General features: G+C 39.2%; 1 protein-coding gene and 1 non-coding gene across 2 annotated transcripts; both read right to left on the minus strand.

Moving 5' to 3' along the window:
- Nucleotides 1-518: 518 nt before the first annotated feature.
- Nucleotides 519-20,805, minus strand: CSRP3 (cysteine and glycine rich protein 3). The gene is made up of 6 exons (XM_039911448.1): nucleotides 20,713-20,805; nucleotides 13,887-14,030; nucleotides 9,932-10,100; nucleotides 7,153-7,282; nucleotides 5,853-5,946; nucleotides 519-2,928 (listed from the first exon to the last, which is right to left on the minus strand). The coding sequence occupies exons 2-6, from the start codon at nucleotides 13,996-13,998 to the stop codon at nucleotides 2,852-2,854; spliced, it is 582 nt and encodes a 193-aa protein (XP_039767382.1). The 5' UTR covers nucleotides 13,999-14,030; nucleotides 20,713-20,805; the 3' UTR covers nucleotides 519-2,851.
- On the minus strand, nucleotides 5,869-5,931 carry MIR7434 (microRNA mir-7434). Its single transcript, NR_127424.1, has one exon. It is a non-coding gene; the product is annotated as a microRNA mir-7434 (primary transcript).
- Nucleotides 20,806-21,518: the final 713 nt, after the last annotated feature.

Raw genomic sequence — 21,518 nt, forward strand, 5'->3', positions numbered from 1 at the left:
CTAATTAGCTTGTATCTACCCCAGTGCTTAGTACAGTATCTGGTACATAGTAAGTGTTTAACAAGTACCATTAAAAAAAAACCCCAAAACCCAAAAGGGGATATGGACTTCCTGGACTTGAATTAAGACTCTTGTACAATTACTGTGTATTTAAGTCCTTGTCCTGTTCTTAGCCTGTGTGCAGAACCCATAAATTAGGAGAGATCACTATCAAAGGGGCTAATGATCATTTTGTTATTTCTCCAAGCCATGGTAACCAGCCCTTAGGGAGCAAGCCTGGCTAGCTGAACCCTGGGAGTTTTACCATTGTGAGTTTTAAACTTAAGATTCATGGGATGGTACGAATAATTTCAGAGCACGTTAGCATGAACCCCACCTCAGCAGAGCAGAGCTTAAAATACTTAGGGCCTGGGGACACTCTTGGGTATCCAGTCTCAAAAGTGGATATGAAAGCCTACATAAAGGGTAAAGGAGATCGATGAACTCCTTCAGTGCCAAACAAATGTAGTGATGAGCGATTTCGGAACAAGTTCTCTTTCTTTATTTCAAAACAGCCATTTTTAAGTAAGCCATTTCAAAACTAAAGTGTGACAAAAAATATTCATTTTTAAAAATGCTTTACATATCTTTAAAATGACTTGCCTAAGTATTTTCTAGAAAACTCTAAGGCTTTACATGGATGTCTCACCTGTAGGCACACATCAGACATATATTGTGGGAAAGAGAAAACACATGTAGAAGAAAGATAAGGGGCTAACTAGACTGTAAATTCCTTGAGAGCAGGGATCATGTCTGCCAAGTCCCTTGTACTCGCTCAAAAGCTTAGTATAATGCTCTTCACATGATAAACACTTAATAAATACCAGATTGATGACATGGAGAATCACAGACAGAACCTTCCTTCTCTTCTGATTTGGTCTTTCTTGTCTCTGTCGTCACAATAGTAGCCTTTATGGCTAACATTTTCACCACAGCCTTCTTCCCTGGGAGAATGGCTTGGGAAGGGACTTACTGGAGAGAGAGGCAGGATGGAACATGTGCTATTTACCTCCACAAATGGCCCAGTCCCAGCAAATCATCATCTGGGAGCTCCTAAAGGCCTATCAGACTTCTTATGAACACCAAGCCATAAGACAGGTTTCTCATATTTATATAATTTTATGATGCATAAATGTATATGCGCAAAGAGAGTGTTCAATCTGTGTTGGTAGGGCAGGGGTGAATGTGTGCTTTAGAGTCTATAGATTCTGTATCGTCTGTATATCTGGTTTCATTTATTTGGGATTTCTTGAAATATGAATGTATAAAGTTGTATTCCTGATTTATTTTTTTACCATTTATCCCAACAACATTTCATAACTCTGTAGACCTTATTTGGTAAATAAATTATTTAAGTATCAAAATCTGCATTAGTTTTCACAGTAGTTACGAGTCAGTTAAGCTCTAGAATGATCCCATCACTGTTACTAGTTCAGAACCAGATTATTTAGCAATTATATTACTGGCATAAGGAGAATTCAGCCGTGAGAAGAGGAAGGATTCAGCTTCAAGAAAGATGGAAAATTAATCTGCAAAAATCCAGATATGTTCAGATTAAGGTAGCCTGGCCAGCCAATTTGACAATTGCTTTTTAAAAATTATATTTGTTAAGCACTTATGTGCCAGCCACTGCACTGAGCACAGGGATAGAGATGTAAGCTAATCATATTGGGCACAGTCCATGTCCCACATAGAGCTCACAGTCTTAATCCCCATTTTACAGATAGGTAACTGAGGCACAGATAAAATAAGTGATTTGCTCAAGGTCAATCAGCAGATGAGTGGTGGATGCAGGATAAGAATCCAGTTCATTTTGACTCAGGCCCATGCTCTATCCACTAGGCCATGCTGCTTCTCACCTGCTATGAATTCAATAGTTGGTACAGTAACCACATGCTGCCCTGACTCTGTACAACAGAAAAGCTGTGAGCACAGGAGAGGCACTATCCCAATGGGCCAGACTCTCTGGGTGTCCTCACAGACCTTTATACTATGTAATGAAATGGGATGGCACCTTTCCTTCCTGTCCACTCTAAATTGCCTGGAATTGAGCTCTATACAGCATTCAAAATATCAGGAAAGCGGTGGCAGTTTATTAGCAGTTGAGTCTGAAATGTAGAAATGTCCAAAGACTGACCCCTGATCAACTCTTCCTGTTATTATTGGAGTTAGAGTGTTCTTGCTGTTCTCGGGTTGGGTTTCATAAACATCTGGAGCTGGAATAGGAAGAGATGGTCACTTTACAATGAGACCTTTTTGCCATAATTCATATAAATTTTGCCCCATGGGTAGACTTGTAGAAAGATACTGTCCTAGTCTGAGCTACAACCCCTAAAAGTCATTTAAAGCGTGCCAGTTCTACTGATAAAGTTTGGGGTTTTGTTGGCAAAGCTCCAAGTTTTTCAATGAGTTGGTTTGGATTGGGAGGGTTTGGAACCTCAAAATCACCCTATGCAGAGCTTTTATCTATGAAAAATGTAGCTTGCTATTGTCTTGTAAAACTATATCTCTTTCCCATAATCAGAAAAATCATGTTAAGAACTGAGCTGTCAGCCATACGCTGGTACCATGAATACATTTATTGTTTGCAGAGTATCACAAATGTTAAATTGTATTTGATATGGAACACATTTTCATCAGTTTCCTTCAGTAGTTGATATGTCATCCCTAAGAACTCTGATCACTTCTGAGTAGAAACAGTTGAGGTCGAATGAGGAGGATAGTTTATAAAGGGTTTCTACCAGTGCTGTGTTAACGTGGTGAATATTTTATGAAGTTACAAAGACAGAAGATGTGCTTAATCCAAGATATTTCACTCTTTCTTTTCCACCTGTTGCGTAAGCCCACCAAAGCCAATTCCTGTGGGGCCAAAATTTTTTGCATAGCAAACTGTGAAAAAGAAGGGAGAAGACAAACAGAATGGAATAAAATTAGCAATCGTTCATTTTAATAGTGTTGATACCATCCTGTCAATTCAGCAATCTCTTTCACCTATTTTGTTATAAAACATTTATCTCTGGTGAGCCTAGATAGTTCCATAAATATGTATTTGTCATCAAATACCATCATTATTATTCAAATGCAAACGGAAAATGTCTGAATGCTGTAACCAGAAGGCTCTCTTTTTAGGGGGAATAAAACTGAACACAACTGTCTTTACAACAGGAATGATGAACTTGTTCTCACTGGTATTATTAGAATTATTATATTTACTAACTACTTGCTATGTGTCAAGCACTGTACTGAGCACTGGACTAGATACAAGTTAATGTTTGAACACAGTCCCTGTCTCACATGGGACTCAGTCTAATTGGGAGGGAGAATAAGTGTTTAATTGCCATTTAATAGTTGAGGAAACTGAAGCACAGAGAAGTTAAGTAACTTGTCCAAGGTCACAGAGCAAGCAATATGAAGAGTTGGGATTAAAAGCCAGGTCCTTTGACTCCCAGGCCCATGCTCTTTCCTCTAGGCCAGGCTGTTTCATTGTAATTCTTCAAAAGTCTACGAGTTTTTCAAAAGTCAGGATACCGTTGCTGTTGTTGAAGCTGTGTTTAGGGTGTGGGTGGGCAAGGAAAGGTGTGTGTCAAGGGCAGTTGTGCATGTGTGGTTAGGTGCTCTGATTGCTCTCATCTCCCTTTATCTTCAGAAAAGAGGCAACTTGGAACATAGCACAAGGTATGTCTCATGGCTTTTACAGCATCTTGTTTTATAGTAATTTTCTACTCTGAAACATGACTGAAAATAAACTGGATCTTAGCTGTTCTGATAATAATGGATAAATTGGACATTGACCCAGCCTGTTATTTTGGATCTCTCTCAGTGTTAAATTTTAATCTATAAAACCCATTTTTACCAATTTTAGCAGGCCTGGGACCAAGGCTTTAGAATGCTGCATTGAAAACCAACCACAGGGATCCTTTCGCTATTTCTTTAATTTTTGTTGGTATTTATCAGTCACTTTCAGACCACAGCAGCCTTCCAGGATGTTATTGGGTATATCGCAGCAGATAGCAGGAGTGGGAACAGAAAACCAAGATCTTGCCAGAGAATCTTAGGACTGAGGAGAGTATGAGTTGGCTGTACAGGAATATTAAACATTCTTGGAGGGTTTGTTTTCCATATGCATCCTGGAACAAGACTGAATTTTGCAGTCAGTTTGAGAGGGGGCCAGGGCAAAGGGGCTGAGGAGACACTCCAGAGGACTGTCATCACCACAAATACACATATCAATGAATCTAGGTTTGGAGCTTGGATTAAACCACAAAGGTTTGTCCTCAATCAGTGGTTTACTGTATGCAAAACACCTGTACTTATATTGTCTATCTCATCCTCTAGATTGTAAGCTTGTTGTGGGCAGGGAATGTGTCTGTTTATTGTTGTATTGTACTCTCCCAAGCGCTTAGTACAGTGCTCCACACACAGTAAGTGCACAATATGTACAATTGATTGAATGAATGAATACTAAGCACTTGGGAGAGAACACTAAAACAGAATTGGTAGACATGTTCTCTACCCACAAGAAGCTTAAGTGGTCACTAATTTGATTCATCAAAATACTGCAACTTGATTAAAGAAAATCATGATAAAGCTCTAAATACTTGACTCTAGGATTTAAATGATTGAGGAAAGATATTTGTTTTAGGTTTTAGACACTGGCATGTTGAAATACTATTACACCACTACAAAAGGCGAGCCACCAACTCAGCCTATACTTTAGTCTGATATTAAATTCCTTTCCCCTGTGAAGAAAAGAACTGCCATAGCACTTGGAATTGCAGCTTTGATTACCCACCACTAGCACAAGCTAAGGTTTGATTTTCGGGATCTCTTGTACTTCAACAGCTGTCTCTTAGGAGTGGCTTAAGAATCCTGCATCCAAGAAGGAGTCAAGTAAGAAAGAGGAAGGATTTTGAGGTTGGGAGAGTTTAATCCCAGTGGAAGATGAGTGATCTTGCCCCACAACTGTACCTTCTAGAATAAGGAGAGTTATGTGTGGTACCTATTCTAGAATTGCTATCGCATTACAAGAAAAAATAATTTGCATGTCAATAACTACTATGAAGAATAACCATAAAAGCTATTTTCGTGCTTCCCTAAATCCTGCAATCACAATAACTACAGGCACTGCAGATAGTCCTTGTGCTAAGTATTGCTTAAGTTAATATTGCTTGATAAAGGTAAAGCAGTAGAGAAAGTGGAGCCAACCCAGAGTGAAGGCTCTTAAAACTACTGAGAAGATAGATACAAAAAAGTCAAATTATGGTGGTTCATCTATTGCAGGAGAATAAAATGGCAATCTGAAATTGGGAATATTCAGTGAAAGGAAATATGTGACATCTTTCAGATGAGGAAACATGGGCTGGTCTACTTTGCCTTGGCCAAGGGAAGTGAGGGGGTTAAACAATTATGGAATTGATCTACTCCCTATAGACAGTAATCGAAGCTGTAAAACAATTGATTTTTTTGGTTTGAATCCATCTTAGACTGTCTATGGACTAAATCAGTAAGATAATGCCTCAGTTCTATATTTTCCTTGAGCTCCACAGGCAAATCAAGTCACTATCTTGGCTTGACTTGGACACAACATAAAGAGTATTAATAATTGTGAAATTTCTTAAGCCTTACTATGTCTCAAGCACTACTAAGCCCTGGGTTAATTAGATGAAAATTAAGTAGGATAAAGTCCCTGTTCCAAGGCCAACTCTCATAGTCTTGGGGGATTATGTGTAAATCTTAAGTGACACAAATCTAGGTAGACCTTTCTTTGCAAGAAGCACTGAGCATTACCATAAGCAGGTAAGGACGACACTCACCTTTACAGTATAATTCCCCATCTTTGTCCGTAACATTTGTAGATTCTAAACTCTTTCCACAAATGGCACAGCGGAAACAGGTTTTGTGCCAAGGCTGAGGGAAAAATGGGAATCCAGAGTGAACATTACCAGATGCTAACCAGACAAAAGCTTCTTACTAAAAGCCATGGCTACTGGCTTGTGTGAGTGATGAAGCATTTTAACACCTAAGGCTCATTTCAAGTATCTGATCAAAACATTCCTGGGAAATAATAATTATGGTATTTGTTAAGTGCTTACCATGTGCCAGGCACTGTACTAAGCGCTGGGTTGGATGCAAGCAAATCAGGTTGGACATAGTCCCTGTCCCTCGTGGGACTCACAGTTTCAATCCCCATTTTATAGATGAGGTAATAGGCATAGAGAAGTTAAGTGATTTGCCCAAGGTCACACAGCAGACAAGTGGTGAAACCAGCTTTAGAACCCATGACTTTCTGACTTCCAGGCCCATGCTCTAACTACTATGTCATGCTCTTTCTCATGTCATGTTGTTAAGGCTGCTGGGCAATTTCATTTCTACTGCTAGGACTAATCTAATCATGTTGTTTGTCAGTGATGATGCCTTTGTGCTAAACGACAAATCAGCCTACATGCTTTCCATTTTAAGCATAACTGTGTCTCTTTAAGGCAGGAATCTATTGTGGAACACACTGACTGAGCTACTGAAATTATAGCCCTGACAGCCCTATCCTGGTTGCGTTGTTTGCACGGGGTGTCTGATTAGTCTTCAGAAGAGCAAATATTTGTAATTAACTCTGAGATTTGGGAGATACACTTTCCAAAATTACAGAAGGATTAATAACATTAATTAGCTATAAAGCACCAAATAAGACGCATCAAGGTGGAAACAATTCTTTGGGTTCTCAACCATATGAAGGGTTACTCCCAAATAGAAATCCCAGATCCTGGAAGGACATTTCCCAAAGCCTTTCTTCATTTTCCCTCCATAAAAATGTTCCAGAGCTGAGATACTGAGAGATGTGCCAGATGTTGGCGCTGCTGCTTACAGAGCAATTCTATCCTATTAGGACAATTCTAGATTTTTAAAACTATCTCAGCATTGTGGCTGTAGGCAATGCACATTTGGGATACATCAACGTTTTTTCCTCAAAGGATAACTTGAATGAAAGTGACCATGATGCACACTGAAAACATTATCTCTTTTCCTCTCTTAATGGATCTCAGTTTTTAGAGCCTGATTTTAAAATGCTTATGACTGGTCCTCTCCAACAAAGGAATACTCTTTGAATTGATCCCTTACTTTGCCTCCTCCCATGATTCTCTCAGCAGCGTATACTGATTTGCCACACCGAGGGCACTTTTCCACCTCTCCAAACTTCGGAGTGAATTTGGAAGGGTTGTTGGTAGTTGTGCGAGCAGGCTTTGGGGACCTAAAAAAACACAAAATAGCAGATATTTAAAAAAATATAAAAAAATACAAGCTTCTTTACTACCGTTCTTCTCTCTCAAGTCTTTGTTTTATTATTAAAGGTTTAATGATAAATTCATGACACCAAACACTTTTAACTATGGAAAATAGACAAAAGCTCTTACATAGTTACAGCTAATTTAAATTTACCACACATATTCTATTCATTCACCTTTTCATTCTCTTTTGGTACATTAAACAGCAGCCTAATTTTCCCAAGACGTAAGCTTTCATTTGTGCTGCAAATTTTCTGAATCATTCTTTTTACTAAATCATTTTTCTGCTGAAATATTCCATTTCTTTCTCAGGAGACCCCAGTGCATTTATTGTTTGCAGCTTTCATTCTCATTTTCTTAAATTAAAAATCTTTTCTTATACTTTAATGTTCTAATTTTTAACATCCCACTTCTTTTGCCAATTGTATCAAAGTTCTCCAATTATCTAGTAATCTATAATTAAATGCTCCTCTCCAAAGCTTTTGCCAACCTATCTGAGGGCTAATTTTTCATTTACCCCCTGGAATTCAGTTTTCCTTTGAAAAGCTACTTCTCATGCTGAGCAAGAGAAGAAGGCTGATACTATTATTACCATTTTAGAGATGGGAAAACTGATGTCCATAGAGATTAACCTTCTCGCTCAAATCAAATGACTGTTTTTGACCGAGTAGGCACTAAACTCTCAACTAATTTTTCATTTCAGGAAACACCTCCTTGGTTCATTTTCTGAAATTCAAGTCATTTCATCAGGTTCTGGTTCCCTGTGCTTTAAAGGAGCCTGGTCTGTGTTTACAGTATAAAAGTGTTAGCTTGTAACATAACTCACTGCCTCCTGGAGTGAAATTAGGAAGTGATCCACAAGGCAATGATGCCCTTCTATTAGGGACAATGCAGCAGGTGGTCAGAGTCTGTCAAAGCACAACCTTCTTTGAAAAATATAATCAGTGTTACACTTCCTTTCTTCCCCTCATCCCTGGCTTTCTGCTCCTTCCGCATGCTCCAAGGAGAGACTCCTGCTGGGACTTATTATTTTTTATCAAATGCCATCAAGTCAATTCTGATTCATAGCGGCTTTATAAACATACTTTCCCCAGAGCGTCCTGTCTTTTGCCATAATCTGTAACTCTGCTAGTGGTTTTTCTGTTGTCGTTATGGTTTCTATGCATCTAGCTTGTGGTCTGCCTCTTCCACGTTCTCCCTGGACTTTTCTTAGCATGCCCTAAGTCACTCAGCAGATATGTGGTGGACCAGTATTAGAATCCAGGGCCTTCTGACGCCAGGCCTGTGCTCTAATGCTGTTTCTATGCTGGGACTTAATAATGACTATAATAATAATGATGGTATTTATTAGGTGCTTTATATGTGTCAAGCACTATTCTAAATGTTGGAGTAGAGACAAGCTAATCAGGTTGGACGCAGTCCCTATTCCACATGGGGTTCACAGTCTTCATCCCCATTTTACAGATGAGGTAACTGAGGCACAGAAAAGTGAGGTGACTTAGCCAAGGTCACATGGCAGACCTGGGATTAGAACCCGGGTCCTTCTGACTCCAAGGTCCATGCTCTATCCACTAGCCTGGGCTGCTTCTCTAATAATGACAACTGAGAGGTTTTTTTTAAAAATCCCATGAGCTCTCATTGGTCCATTTTTTTTAGTCTTGAGAGACTAAAAGGCCCTCCTCACTGTAAATTCCTTGTGGGCAGGGAACATGTCTACCAACTCTGTTATATTGTACTCCCCCAAGCACTTAGTACAGTGCTCTACGTGTAGTAAGAACTCAGTAAATGATTGATTGATTGATTATCTAAAGATGATCTAGACTGTATCAAGGGGAGGTGATTTTCACCATAAAGGATGTTTCTGGGTATTCCTCGATGTGAGTCCACCAAGATTATGATCAAACAATTAGTGGTATTTACTGAGTGCTTTCTGTGGTGCAGAGCACTGGACTAAGGCTTTGGACTTGAGATTTCTCAGAGATAAAGCATATGGTGTGTTCAATAAATATACTGATCAATAATAGTACAGCAAAATCTGAATTTTATTGCTGGAAATATACATGGGAGGCATTACCTCCAAACTCTGCAAGTGGGACTATGAAGCAAATTGTTTGTATTTTGCTCTCTAGACACACAGCATCGCCCCAGCTACAGCCTCATGGGTGATATGCTATTAGTATTCTGACTTAGGAAAAGAAATAGGGATGAGATCTTTTCCCTTAGAGAAAAAGAGTCAGAAATCAATAATGACCAGAGCCTTTTAATGTCTAAGTTTAATATCTAAAATGGGGGGGAAAGGAGCCCTGGGAAATGTTCACACCATGAGAACAATTTACATCCGTTAATTTCTAGGTCTGGGTTAACATGCAAGCCAAGAGCTCTATGGCAAAGACTAATTGCTCATTAGGACAGCACATCATTAAGGAAGAGCATTTGGAGCGAATGAAGACTGTTACAAACTTGGTAAAATGGACTATTCCTATTGTAGAAGGCTAACAGATAGAGACCATTCTATCACTTACAGAAGTTGTTGCCGTGGAAACCAAATAATGTATCCTGATAATTGGAGAATATGCTAGCAGACAAAGAAAGAGAGGATAAGTGATTTAACTCACTGTTGAAATTGTAGGCCAAGATGTTCTCCAGTATCCGTACTGAGGCAACCTGCACCTTGTCCATAACCAATTCCTTTAGGACCATATCTCCTCCCATAACAGACTTTGCAGTAGATCTCAGATTCATGAGCTGCTACTGTGGTGCTATCCAAAGCCTTTCTGCAGGCCACTGTAAGAAGAAAGTAAATATTAGCATGTCCATCTCTGTCAGAATAGAGCAACCTATAGACCAAAACAGGTGCAGAGTTGACCTCCCATCAGTTTCTAGAAAACACCAGCAGTTGGCTGGCATTTATTTTCCCAAAGGAAACAGGAAGAAGAAAGGAAACCTCCTTAAATATATTTGAACTCCTTAATCCTTTTTCAGTATCAAATGGAATGGTTGATGGCAATGATCTGATTTTAAGTATCTTCTTGAAGTCCTTCTGAATAATGCTTTAGTTGCTTTATTCTTAATTTTCATTTCTCTTGAAAGCTTTCTTGAAATGTGACCAGAAAATGCTATTGTATGCCACCAGTTTATGGGTGAAATTTGACCAACTGAGTGCTGAGAAGAAATGCAATGCCAGATAATGTCATTAAAACATGCCTTGTTTCTTATCTTCAAAAACCAGGTCCTATATCTATTATGAGACAGGAGGGGCATCCTCAAAGATGGCTGGTCCTGCAAAAAATATCACCATGTGATTCTAACTGATGAGCCTCAGGGGAGCCCTTCCAAGATGGAAGTCCCCAGCATTGTGAGATAGTGGACATATGAAACCCTGCCCCCTCTTAGGCTTAAGTTTCTTAGGTCATGATGGATATTCGGACCACAAGATATAAGGTAACTTTATACTATCTCATTTATCTTATCTGAACTGCATCCCTGCCGGGCCTAGGAAAATGGCTGGAGATAATTTTGTTGACAACATGCCTTTGAATTCCACCTAATTCAGTACATCCTCTGGCAGTAGAACCCTTGTGACTGGTATTTGGTATATAGGCTTTCTAGAGGCTGACGAGGGTTTCAAAGCTGCAGTGAACGTGGTGAAACCAATTCCTCTCCTAAATCTCTGAACTTGAACATGTTCTCACCATTTTACTTGAGAGCTTGTCCAGCTAATGAACACTGAGAGAGGTCTTTCATACAAGATGGGAGAGCACAAAACACACTGAAACAAAATGAAGTCTCTCAGCTCCAAGTTTTCATTTATAGCAACAGGAGAGTAGATTACAAATCAGCAGTAAATTGACAAGGACACGAGCTGTGGAGTTTTAACTAAAAACAAAGAGCTCACAGTTTAGTATGCTGATGGCATCACTAGTTGAAAGCAAAGAGGAATGTGTCTGTGAACTTCACTGTGACCTATCGGGAGCTACTGAATGGCATTTGAAGTGAAGGATCCAAAGGTGACTCTTTAAAAGTTAACACTGGGGAAACTCTGAGATTTGTGAATCTGATCACAGAGGGCCACAATTTTTTCCCTACTCTGAAATGATAATTATGTTTACTGTGGGAGGTAGGGGATAATGGAAACTACAGCAGTAGATAAAATGTTTCTATTTCTGGCTGTGTAAGGATGGAGTAGCTATTTGCTGGAACAGATGGAGCAGAAGCCCTTGAAGTGCTGTGGTTGAAATAGCTCCGAGACCTGTCATCTGCTAGCAGCAAGAGCTCCCAAGGCATGGCTAACTAAGGCGCTTCAGGTTTACAGATAGTAAACCTGGACATTTGCCAAATCTCCAGCCCAACACTGTCTTAAATAAAATCTACCAGAGGAGAAAGCAAAGTGGGTAAAATACTAATCCCCACTAAAGAGGCTAATTTCATTTCATTATTGAGTCTGGACAAATTTGTAGATTTTGGCTTCTCCTACTTTTGTTGGCTGTCCACCTTCAAAAGCAATTAAGTAGCACATGAATACTGGTGTAGCATGACACCCCAATAAGCCACAGTAAATCCAGGGAACTATGTCATTAGTGGGATCTCAAATTTCAAGCAGACTTGCTTGAATTAATGGATCATCTACTGGGAACATCTTAACTGGCTTTTAAAGGGAAGGGCTTTTGCTTGTTTAATTTTTAGAGGCTGACAGCACAAGGAAATAAGTAATTTATCTGTGTTGATTCATCAGTAATGATTCAGTTTAATATGCATTTGTTTTCTGAGGTCTTATGTCTTGTGAAACTGCTCTATTTCGATTGATTACATTGAGAACTACAAACTACCTTTTAAGCCTAACCTAACTGACTTGTATTTACCCCGGTGTTTAGTACAGTACCTGACACATGTAAGTACTTAACAAATACCATTAAAAAACCCTAACTTTTACATATTTTTTTTTGAATGATCATGACCACCAATGCACATTCCAGATGATGTCCTTAGAGCTGATGCTCTTCAGGACAGAGAAGAAATCAGAAATATTGATCTTTGGAATTTTCAAAGCAAAAAAAAGCAAGTAGGAGGAGACCAGTCTTTGGATTCTGCACAACCCACGGTATAAATGGAAATGCAAATATTCTTCTAATTCCCTTTCTAACAAAGCTGCCTACTCCCAGTATGGTCAAGACATTTCTGTACACCCGGAGGCTCATTAAAATATTCAACAGGAAACACTTTGTAAGCACTCTCAGGTCTTGTATCTCGGGACAGGATCATTCCAAGGAAAGGCCATATATTTCACCAAATATTCTCAATTGGCAGGTCTTTTCAGCCTAAGATCAAGAGTGTTTCTGTTTGGTTCCAAACAGATCTGGTGTATTTTCAAGTGTTTCAAATCACTCTCTTTGTGAATGTCATGTCAGGCCCTGGCTAATGATCAGAAAACCAAGGTTGTCACTAAGAGGAAAATTAGACATGATCTGACAGTTTCCAGCAAGGAAGTGACCTTTGTCTACTGCTGATTTAAAGGTGGCTTAGGACTGTAACTCCACTGGTAGATCTAGAACGCCCACACCTTTCAATTTAGGCATTTGCATGAGTCAAGGCACCTAAACCTGGGTATGACAACCTGTAATTAAGCAAAGGAGAACATTTTCTTTCTCAATCCATCATGTAGTTTGAGGGAGATTGAGGAATGTCACTCTTGTCAAGAGGAATAGGGCACTGTTTCAACTAGGATGTACTAAATAGAGGAAACATTTTATCCTCTACTTATGAGTTGTTTCTTTTAGTGAAAAAGACATTGAAATCGATCCAATCACATTTCCTGCTAGTTATGGTCCTTTTAGGGCATGGAGTATAATAGCAAGGCAAGCAAGGCTGCAGCATATTACAGAATGTATACGTGATCTTTTCCCACGCTTTCCAGCTACAGGCTAATCAAGGATTAAGATACAGGTCTCCTGATTCCCAGAGCAATGAATGGTCTTGCCCCTGGACCGACTCAAACTGGGGCACTTTGTAATGACCTGGTTGTACTCGAGCATTCTGAAAAATGGCATTGAATGACCAAACAAATTCCCTCTTTCCCTCCCACATTTCCAGGCAGAGTTCAAAGAGGTAGCCACAGTAAAGGTGACCAGGATTATGGAAGATAATAATAATAATGATGATGGTATTTGTTAAGCACTTACTATGTGTCAAGCACTGTTCTAAGCACTGGGGTAGATACAGTCTAATTAGGTTGGGCAATGTCCCTGTCCCACATGGGGCTCACAGTCTTAATCCCCATTTTACAGCTGAGATAGGTAAGGCCCAGAGAAGTGAAGTGACTTGCTGAAGGTTACCCGGCAGACAAGTGTCTGAGTTGGGATTAGAACCCAGATCCTTCTGACTCCCAGGCCCGTGATATCTGAGCCCCTGGTGAGACTACAACAGAATATATGGCATCAGTTCTTCTGCCCTGAACAAGAACACTTTTCTAACCCATGACAGAGGGTGATCTTTTAAAGGCTGTCCCATCAGTTGTGTGACCACACGAATACTGATACCCTAATACTGAGAGATCTCGATGTGGAGCACACTCACTGCAGTGGAAGCAGGTCTTGTGGAAACTCCTTCCATTGCACTGGATTTCCTCCGCATGGTAGACTGTCTTTTCACAAGCCCCACATTTTGCTCCTCCACCCCAGTTTGGCATCTTGCAGTGTCTCAGTCAGTTCAAAGAGCAACCTGAAGAAACACAAAATTAATATTGAACTTCTAGACATCTCCAGAAGTGAATCAATTGAAAACATTAAACTACCATTTTAAAAGGGAAATGGAGGGGGTAACACAGGCAGACTCTATGATGTTGTTCAAGGTCAAAAATGTCACCACATTCCTGAGTGGCATCAATTTTTATGTGAGCTTTCCCAAAAAGGCTAACGAAAAAAACTGTCCCGATTTCCGTGAGAGATAAAATAAAACTTAGAGATGTATAAGCTAGTTTCCTTAGCTTTTCTATCAGAGAAAAGTTTGTAATAAAATGGCTTAATGTCCACTTAGGTTTTATCTATGATTTTCAAAAATTCCTTCCCACTGGATAGGAATAGGCAGAGTCTCTCTATCCTTGTGCTTTGTCAGATAAATATCTGCTATTATGAGATCTGGTAGAAGGAAGCTTTCAGACCTAATATCTGGAACCTTCATGAACATTATGTTCTCTGTATGTTCAACATGGAGAATCATCTAAGAGTTTTTTTTATCATTTTTTCTTTTCATGCATCTAACTTGCCTCACCCCGAAAATCTGAAAGTGGGACAAAATCAAGCTTTTCATACTCTGTAAAGATTTTTAAAAATGAAATCTTCTGAGAGAGAATTGTCTTTATGCTTTCTTTACTTCTCCAAATCACAATTTCTAGGAAGTTTGGAATGTCATCTTGTCATTTACATGGGAGCATTATCGGAGTGCTCTGAATTTCTGACTCAAGCCTGTCTCCTCCTTCTGGAAAACCAGACACTTTCTTAATATAGTTAATGATTATATCTAAGCCCAGAGGGTCAACTTCTCAAAACTGTTCTTGACAAATTCATACTAATGATCATACTAATGATAGTAGAGTTGTCCCTTTGCTCAAAGACAAAACTACTGCCGATGAATATATTTCTGTGAATGTGTTTGTGTCACCGAGGGTTTTTTCCACTTTTTTTCCCAAAAATTAAGAAACCAAAGACAAAACAAAGAATGACAGTGGCAATTTAATATTGTACAGTTGCCCACACAATTATTCTTAACTAAGAAGGGGTAGCTGATGGATGAATGGTTCCCTCATTACGAAACAAGAATAAGAAAGGAAAAATCTCCAGATGGATGAATTTCTTTTACACAAAAATGCATGCAGACCCTACAGGTAATAGCATGTCTTGGAATATGAAATCATTAACTTCTTTATTTAAAAAACAAATATTTTCCTATCAGATGTTTTGGAAAAAACTACAATTTCATAACATCCTATGCGTATAAACCCATCAGCTAAGTCTGGCACTTCTTAACTAATCCTCGACACTCATATAGATATTTATTCAATTGTACTTTCCATTATTTATTTTTAGTACTTTAGTCATATATATATTTTTATGACTGCCTGTGTTCCTCATTGTATCGCAAGATCTTTGTGGGCAAGGAATGTGACCCTTCTTTATTCTGTAGTTCCCAAGCTCATAGTACAGTGCACTGCATGCCATGAGTGGTTGTTCAATAAACACTACTATTTCAATGATTCTGCTTCTATATAAATTATGATCCCTTTGGATATTTTTAAAAATTATATAGCCCTTAAAGGAACCTGTTTGATAGGCATTCATTTGCTGTGGGTTGTTTCTCTCCCCTACTTTCATGTTTCAAAGAAACATCTTTTTATAATGAAGGATAATGAGCTAGTTTGGAAAAAAAGGTGGAATTATATACTTTTTAGCTTAAAATTAATGTAAAAGGATCATATTTATTCCACCAGGTGATATGACAATGGAATTTGGGAAATTAATGTTACTGAACTTTTAAAGAACAAACCCTGGGCAGAATTTCTCATTGCTGATCACCAGTAAGGAGATCAATGCCAAGACCTGGAAGTTAATGGAACCTAGATATGGTGACTAGGAACAGAGTGCACACTAGAGATCTGGTAGGACAGATCCTTTTCCAAAATTAGAATAAGACTCTGGGAGGAAAATATTCCATCACACTAAGTATCCTATATCATATAAGTTGTTTCAAAGAGATTCTCCATTTCTGACATTCATCAGTGCTGGTGGCAAAAACCAGGAATGCGTGTCTAAACATTCTATTAAAACAGGTGGTGGCTTCAATTTCAAATATATAGATTTGGAGGCTAAAAGCAGGCAATGTCCCTTATAGTTGCTCCTTTCAAAACATTTAATAATAAAAATAATGGTATTTGTTAAGTGGTTACTCTCTGTCAAGCACTGTTTAAGCACTGGGGTAGATACAAGTTAATCAGGTTGAGCATAGTCCATGTCTCACATGGAGCTACCAATCTTAATCCCCATTTTACAGATGAGGTAACTGAGGCACAGAGAGGTGAAGTGACTTGCCCTAGGTTGCCCAGCAGACAAGTGGCAGAGCTGGTATTGGAACCAGATCCTTCTAACTCCCAGGTCCATGCTCTATCCACTAGGGCATGCTGCTTCCAGGAGATTAGCCCCCAGAATTTAGTAGCTATGTGGGTTGGGAGAGTATTATGGGTCTGGCTTTTAAATGAGACCACTCAGCTTCCTCCATGGTTTGTTGGTTCGAAGATCAAGGCTGCAACAAATCAGGGCATGCCTGCGGGCCAAGAACCAATGGGAGCCCAGTTTGTTTGCTGGCCTGGCAAGCACTTGGTCACACCAGATCTAGGTTAGTGAGTCATGAAGCCTCATTTGGCTCCCTCGTCACAGACACCATCCCACCACCTGGTATTATCAGTAGCCTCAGCAACAAAATGTCAGCACAGTAATGGAAAGGTCCCTGGGTCGGCATTAATGTGTGGGAGGCAGGAGGGGCTAGGGTGGGAGAACAGGGAACGTCTGGTTAATGTCAGGTGGAGAGAGGAAAAATCCTCCCTGTTAATCAAAATTCCTTTCTCCCAATGGAGCCTTCTTCTCTGTGCCAACAAGAGGACTCTTAAACAAACCCACACTCTCAATCACAGACATTCTAATGTCAGTATGAAGATTAATTCTTCATCTTAGAAAATCAGAGATCAGTAGTAGAAATACTCATTTGAATTTTAAAATCCCTACCCAGAATCTGTCTCTCAGATAGTTATCCTTTGATCAAAGATTCCCTCTTGGGGAAACTCCTAACAATGGAATAACTGAATAATATCTAGAATCTTTCATTTAAAACAAATAGAAAATACTCTTGGGGTTAATGGATAAAGTCAGAACATGTTAATTGAGTTTCTGCTGGGCAGGAATTTAACAAGTGCTCATTCTAAAGTTAATTGTTGGTGGTGGGTTTTAATAAGCAACAGCATTTGTTGAGAAATACTGATTCACTTGATCATCCAACAAACTATCACCTAGCCCATGTCATAGATCATAAATATGCAACAAACTCGGGCAAGGTCCTTCAGCAAATTCTGAAAATCATAGAAGGACCCATAAGAGACACACTTATTATCTGAGATTCTGTGTCTTGTTGCCAAATAGTAACAAATCAGATTTGACAAGATACAGCTTTATTTCAATTGGCAACAAAATTTCTCAAATTCACCAAGAGTGTGGGTAGAAATAAACAGTGTGGCTTAGTGGCAAGAGCATGACCTTGGGAGTTAGAGGTTGTGGGTTCTAATCCCACCTCTGTCACTTGTCAGCTGTGTGACTTTGGACAAGTCACTTAACTTCTCTGGAACTCAGTTACCTCATCTGTAAAATGAGGATTAACACTGTGAGCCCTACGTGGGACAACCTGATTACCCTGTATCTACCCCAGCACTTAGAACAGTGCTTGGCACATAGTAAGCACTTAACAAATACCACAATTATTATTATTATTATTATTATTATGAGTTTTGAAAACTGATATATTTCAGATTCGGAAATCTTACCCTGACTCGTCAAGGATGATAACAGTCCAATCCTGGACAGCATTATTTACTGCAAGAACTTAGCAACTCACTTTTAATATAATTCAGACTCTACCATTAATATCACTAGGGAAAACCCTGAAAGTATTGAGGATCTGGGCTCATTTAGATAAGCGTCAATTTGCATGCAAATCTTCTAGATATTACCCAAAGAAAATTGACCTAAAGCATGTACTGGGTATCAGCCTTCTGGCTAGTTTCTTTTTCTTTTCAAATAAAGTTTGAATTGCAACATTAGTTCTATCTTTTAAAAAATGCAGCCTTCCTGAGTACACCTAATTATTGTCAAAATGAAATATATTGGACTTATCTGTTGCATTGAACTTTCCATCTTCATGGTACTAAGGAAAATGTTCAATACCAGGGGGCCCAGAACCCCTCACTTCCCTCAGTGACCAGTGGTCCACTGAAGACCATCCTGAAGGTACAGTGGTCTACCCAGTTGGACACAGTCTAAAGATTAAGCTGTTTGGCTAAATTCAAATTTGGTATGGAAGAGAATGAAAAGTCTGGTGAGAGTGAAAAGAAAATATAACATTTAAACCTATAATAGCCACTTTTCTGTCTCTCCAAGTCTCAAAACTTTATAAGAGATAGATATTTTTCATCTTCATTTTACAATTTAGGAATTCCAAGCCAGAGAGTATAAGAGACAACTTCAAGAGAAAAAGAAAGTAGCTCCCTGACACATATGTGCAGTGAGAGAGTGAAGACCTATGCATTTAATAAGGGGTATTTTCTCCAGCTAGAAAGTAACAGCAGAACATTGCTCCAACAATTCAAGCTTCTCTGGATACAGTTTATCGTATTTGAAGTAACAATTGTGAGGCAGTGCATATAAATAATAATAATGAGGGTATTTGTTAAGTGCTTACTATGTGCCAAGCACTGTTCTAAGTGCTGATATAATGCATATAGTAGGAATAGTAGTAATGGTAAAGTAGCAATGGTATTTGTTGAGCTACTACTGGAAAAAAAACTTAAAAGGGTGAATGTTCAATAGGAAGTACTAATGACGGGCATAAATGAATAAACACATAAGAACTAGAGGATGCTGATTTATGGTGCTGAAGACTTGCAGGAATGGGGGCTGGGGGGATTTTAGAAGGGCTTTGAGGGGGGGTGGGTTGAGATAATGAGTATGTTCCTATGGTTGTGGAGTCAGATGAGATGAGTGCTACAAAACATATTTTCCTTAATGCATAATTCTGCAAGAATGAAAGCCCTGTAAAATAGTAGCATTTCTGTGGGAAGTAAAACTGATTAGTTGATTAATTTCTCTGTGCCTCAGTATCACCTGTAAAATGGGGATTCAATGTGTGTTCTTCCTCCTACTCACATTGTAAGTCCCATGTGGGATGGGGACTGTGTCCAGTCTGATTACATTGTATTTGCTATGGTTGACATATAGCAGGTGCTTGACAAACATTGCCAATTATTATTAGAATTTGAGAGTATTGACCAGGCAGAGAGCAGGAGCAGGGGAAGAGAAAATTATCACCTACATTAATCCAATTTGCTTTGAGTTCCCTGGCTCTTTTCAAGTTCAGTACCTGAACAAAGTCAAATTATCTGCCTATATCTATTAAGTGTGGCAACTGCTAAGCACTTACTCTGTGCCAAGCACTGTATTAAGTGTTGGGACAGATACAATGCAGTCTAATCAGACACAATCCCTATTCTACATGGAGCTTACAGCTTAAGCAGCAGGGAGAACAGGAGTTTAAACCCTATTGTACAGATGAGGAAACTGAAGCACTGAGAAGCTAAATGACTTACCCAAGGTCATTCAGCAAGTAAGCGGCAGAGTTAGGATTAGAACCCAAGCCCCCTGACTCTCAGGCCTAGACCCTTTCCATTAAGTCATGCTTCCTCTCTTTCTTCTCCTTTCTCCATAATCTCTTTCATTTGAGAAAAAATTTTTGCTGGATTTTAAAGATCTGCTAAAGGAGATCATTTTTTGTGTTAAAAAAAATACCAAGATTTCACACTGGTGGCTGCGTAGACAACCAGGATGGAGTGGAGAAAAGTCCATTGGAACTAACATGAAGCACTATGGGTCAATGCAAGTTCAGCCTTTGTCACATAGTTCTCCTAGCTCCAAACAAGTTACTTAGAGCGATTCCTCAAATGCATGGATTTTAGACCGATTTCAAAAAAATTATACTGAAACTAAAATTTAGAATTGTGAATTAGCTCTCACTGTGAATTGCATAAATTCAATTTACTATAAATTCAATTTAGTTCTTCATGACTTTATAAAATAATGATATGGTGTTTTGTTCTGATTTTAATTAATGTTGTAATTTTTGTTGGAAAAGGCACAAATGTTCCTGGAGGCTTGCCTCACCCTTTTATCAATGATATTTTGATTGTTTAATTTCCACAAAAGTTCACTTTTATGGTTTTGGTAGAAATAGGTGAGGGAAAAAAACAGAAGCCATTCCACAATAAAGTGTCATGTAGACGTTAACTAGACTTCTTCCCTGAACCAACCACCACATCTTACTGTGCCTTAGAGCCTTCAAGACACCATCAACTTTTGGGGGGCTTTACAGGAGTCCCATAGAACAGCCACATTCAAAGTAGAATCAATACAAGAAATTCCAGCCCCCTTATGTAACATGTGGCCTAAAACAAGTTGAGACCGATTGTAACATCAAAACCATCTTCCCACAATATCCATAAGCTAAGGTCTCTTCTTAACTAATTGGTCCAGTCCCACTCCCCGACTCCCCCCACATCCTTCACCCCATCTTGTCTCTTTTCCTTTCTACTCACCAGCCCGGGTGGTCTCTGCTGAATTAGTGGGATCGGATGAGCTGACCTGTTTAAATAGTTCTAGGCAATCACCAGCCCTGGCCTTGGGTGAGGGAGGGGAGTGAAGGCAGAGGGAGAGGTTGAATGAGGCATGAGTAACACAACTGCTATCAGCAGAGCTGAAAATAGCCAGTGACAAAAGCAGGGATATTTGTCGGTTCCCCCCCCCTTCCCTCCCTCCTGCCTCATGCCAACTATGAGTAAAGTGGAGAACAATGTAGGCCCCCAGAGTTTCCAATACACCGGAGGAAGCGGCTTAATTTTTCAATTAAAAGTCAATGTGATGAGCTGAAGGTGTGAAGTCAGAAGCAGAAAATGGAATGCAAAGCAAAGGGGTTTATGTTCTTCAAACTGGACTGCTCTCTGGCCGTTTTTCTCAGGCTTCCCAGCAAGTCCACACAAACGACTCACTAATAAATCATGACACATATCTAAGAGTCCCCTGGACCTTGGAGACAAGATCATTGGGTTAATATAGAAGAAGGCTAAGATAGAACTAAAAATAAGTCTGCCCAGCCATGTGGATCTAAAATATTTTACTAATCAACTCCATGAAACCAAATTAAGTTTGGGGTTGGCTAATCAAAGTCCCGAATAACTGATGAAATTGATGAAATTGATTTTTTGATTGAAATCAAAACATGTCCAAATAATTGGTCATTTTTTTAATCAAAAGTTTCAGGTTTCAGGATCATTATCATGGATTTATTAACATTTGGAGGGTGTCAGTAAGCTTTAAAAATGTTCTATTTAAATCCCTCATTGTC

Source organism: Ornithorhynchus anatinus, chromosome 3 (genome assembly GCF_004115215.2).
Source record: "Ornithorhynchus anatinus isolate Pmale09 chromosome 3, mOrnAna1.pri.v4, whole genome shotgun sequence".
In the NCBI taxonomy this organism is placed as follows: domain Eukaryota; kingdom Metazoa; phylum Chordata; class Mammalia; order Monotremata; family Ornithorhynchidae; genus Ornithorhynchus; species Ornithorhynchus anatinus.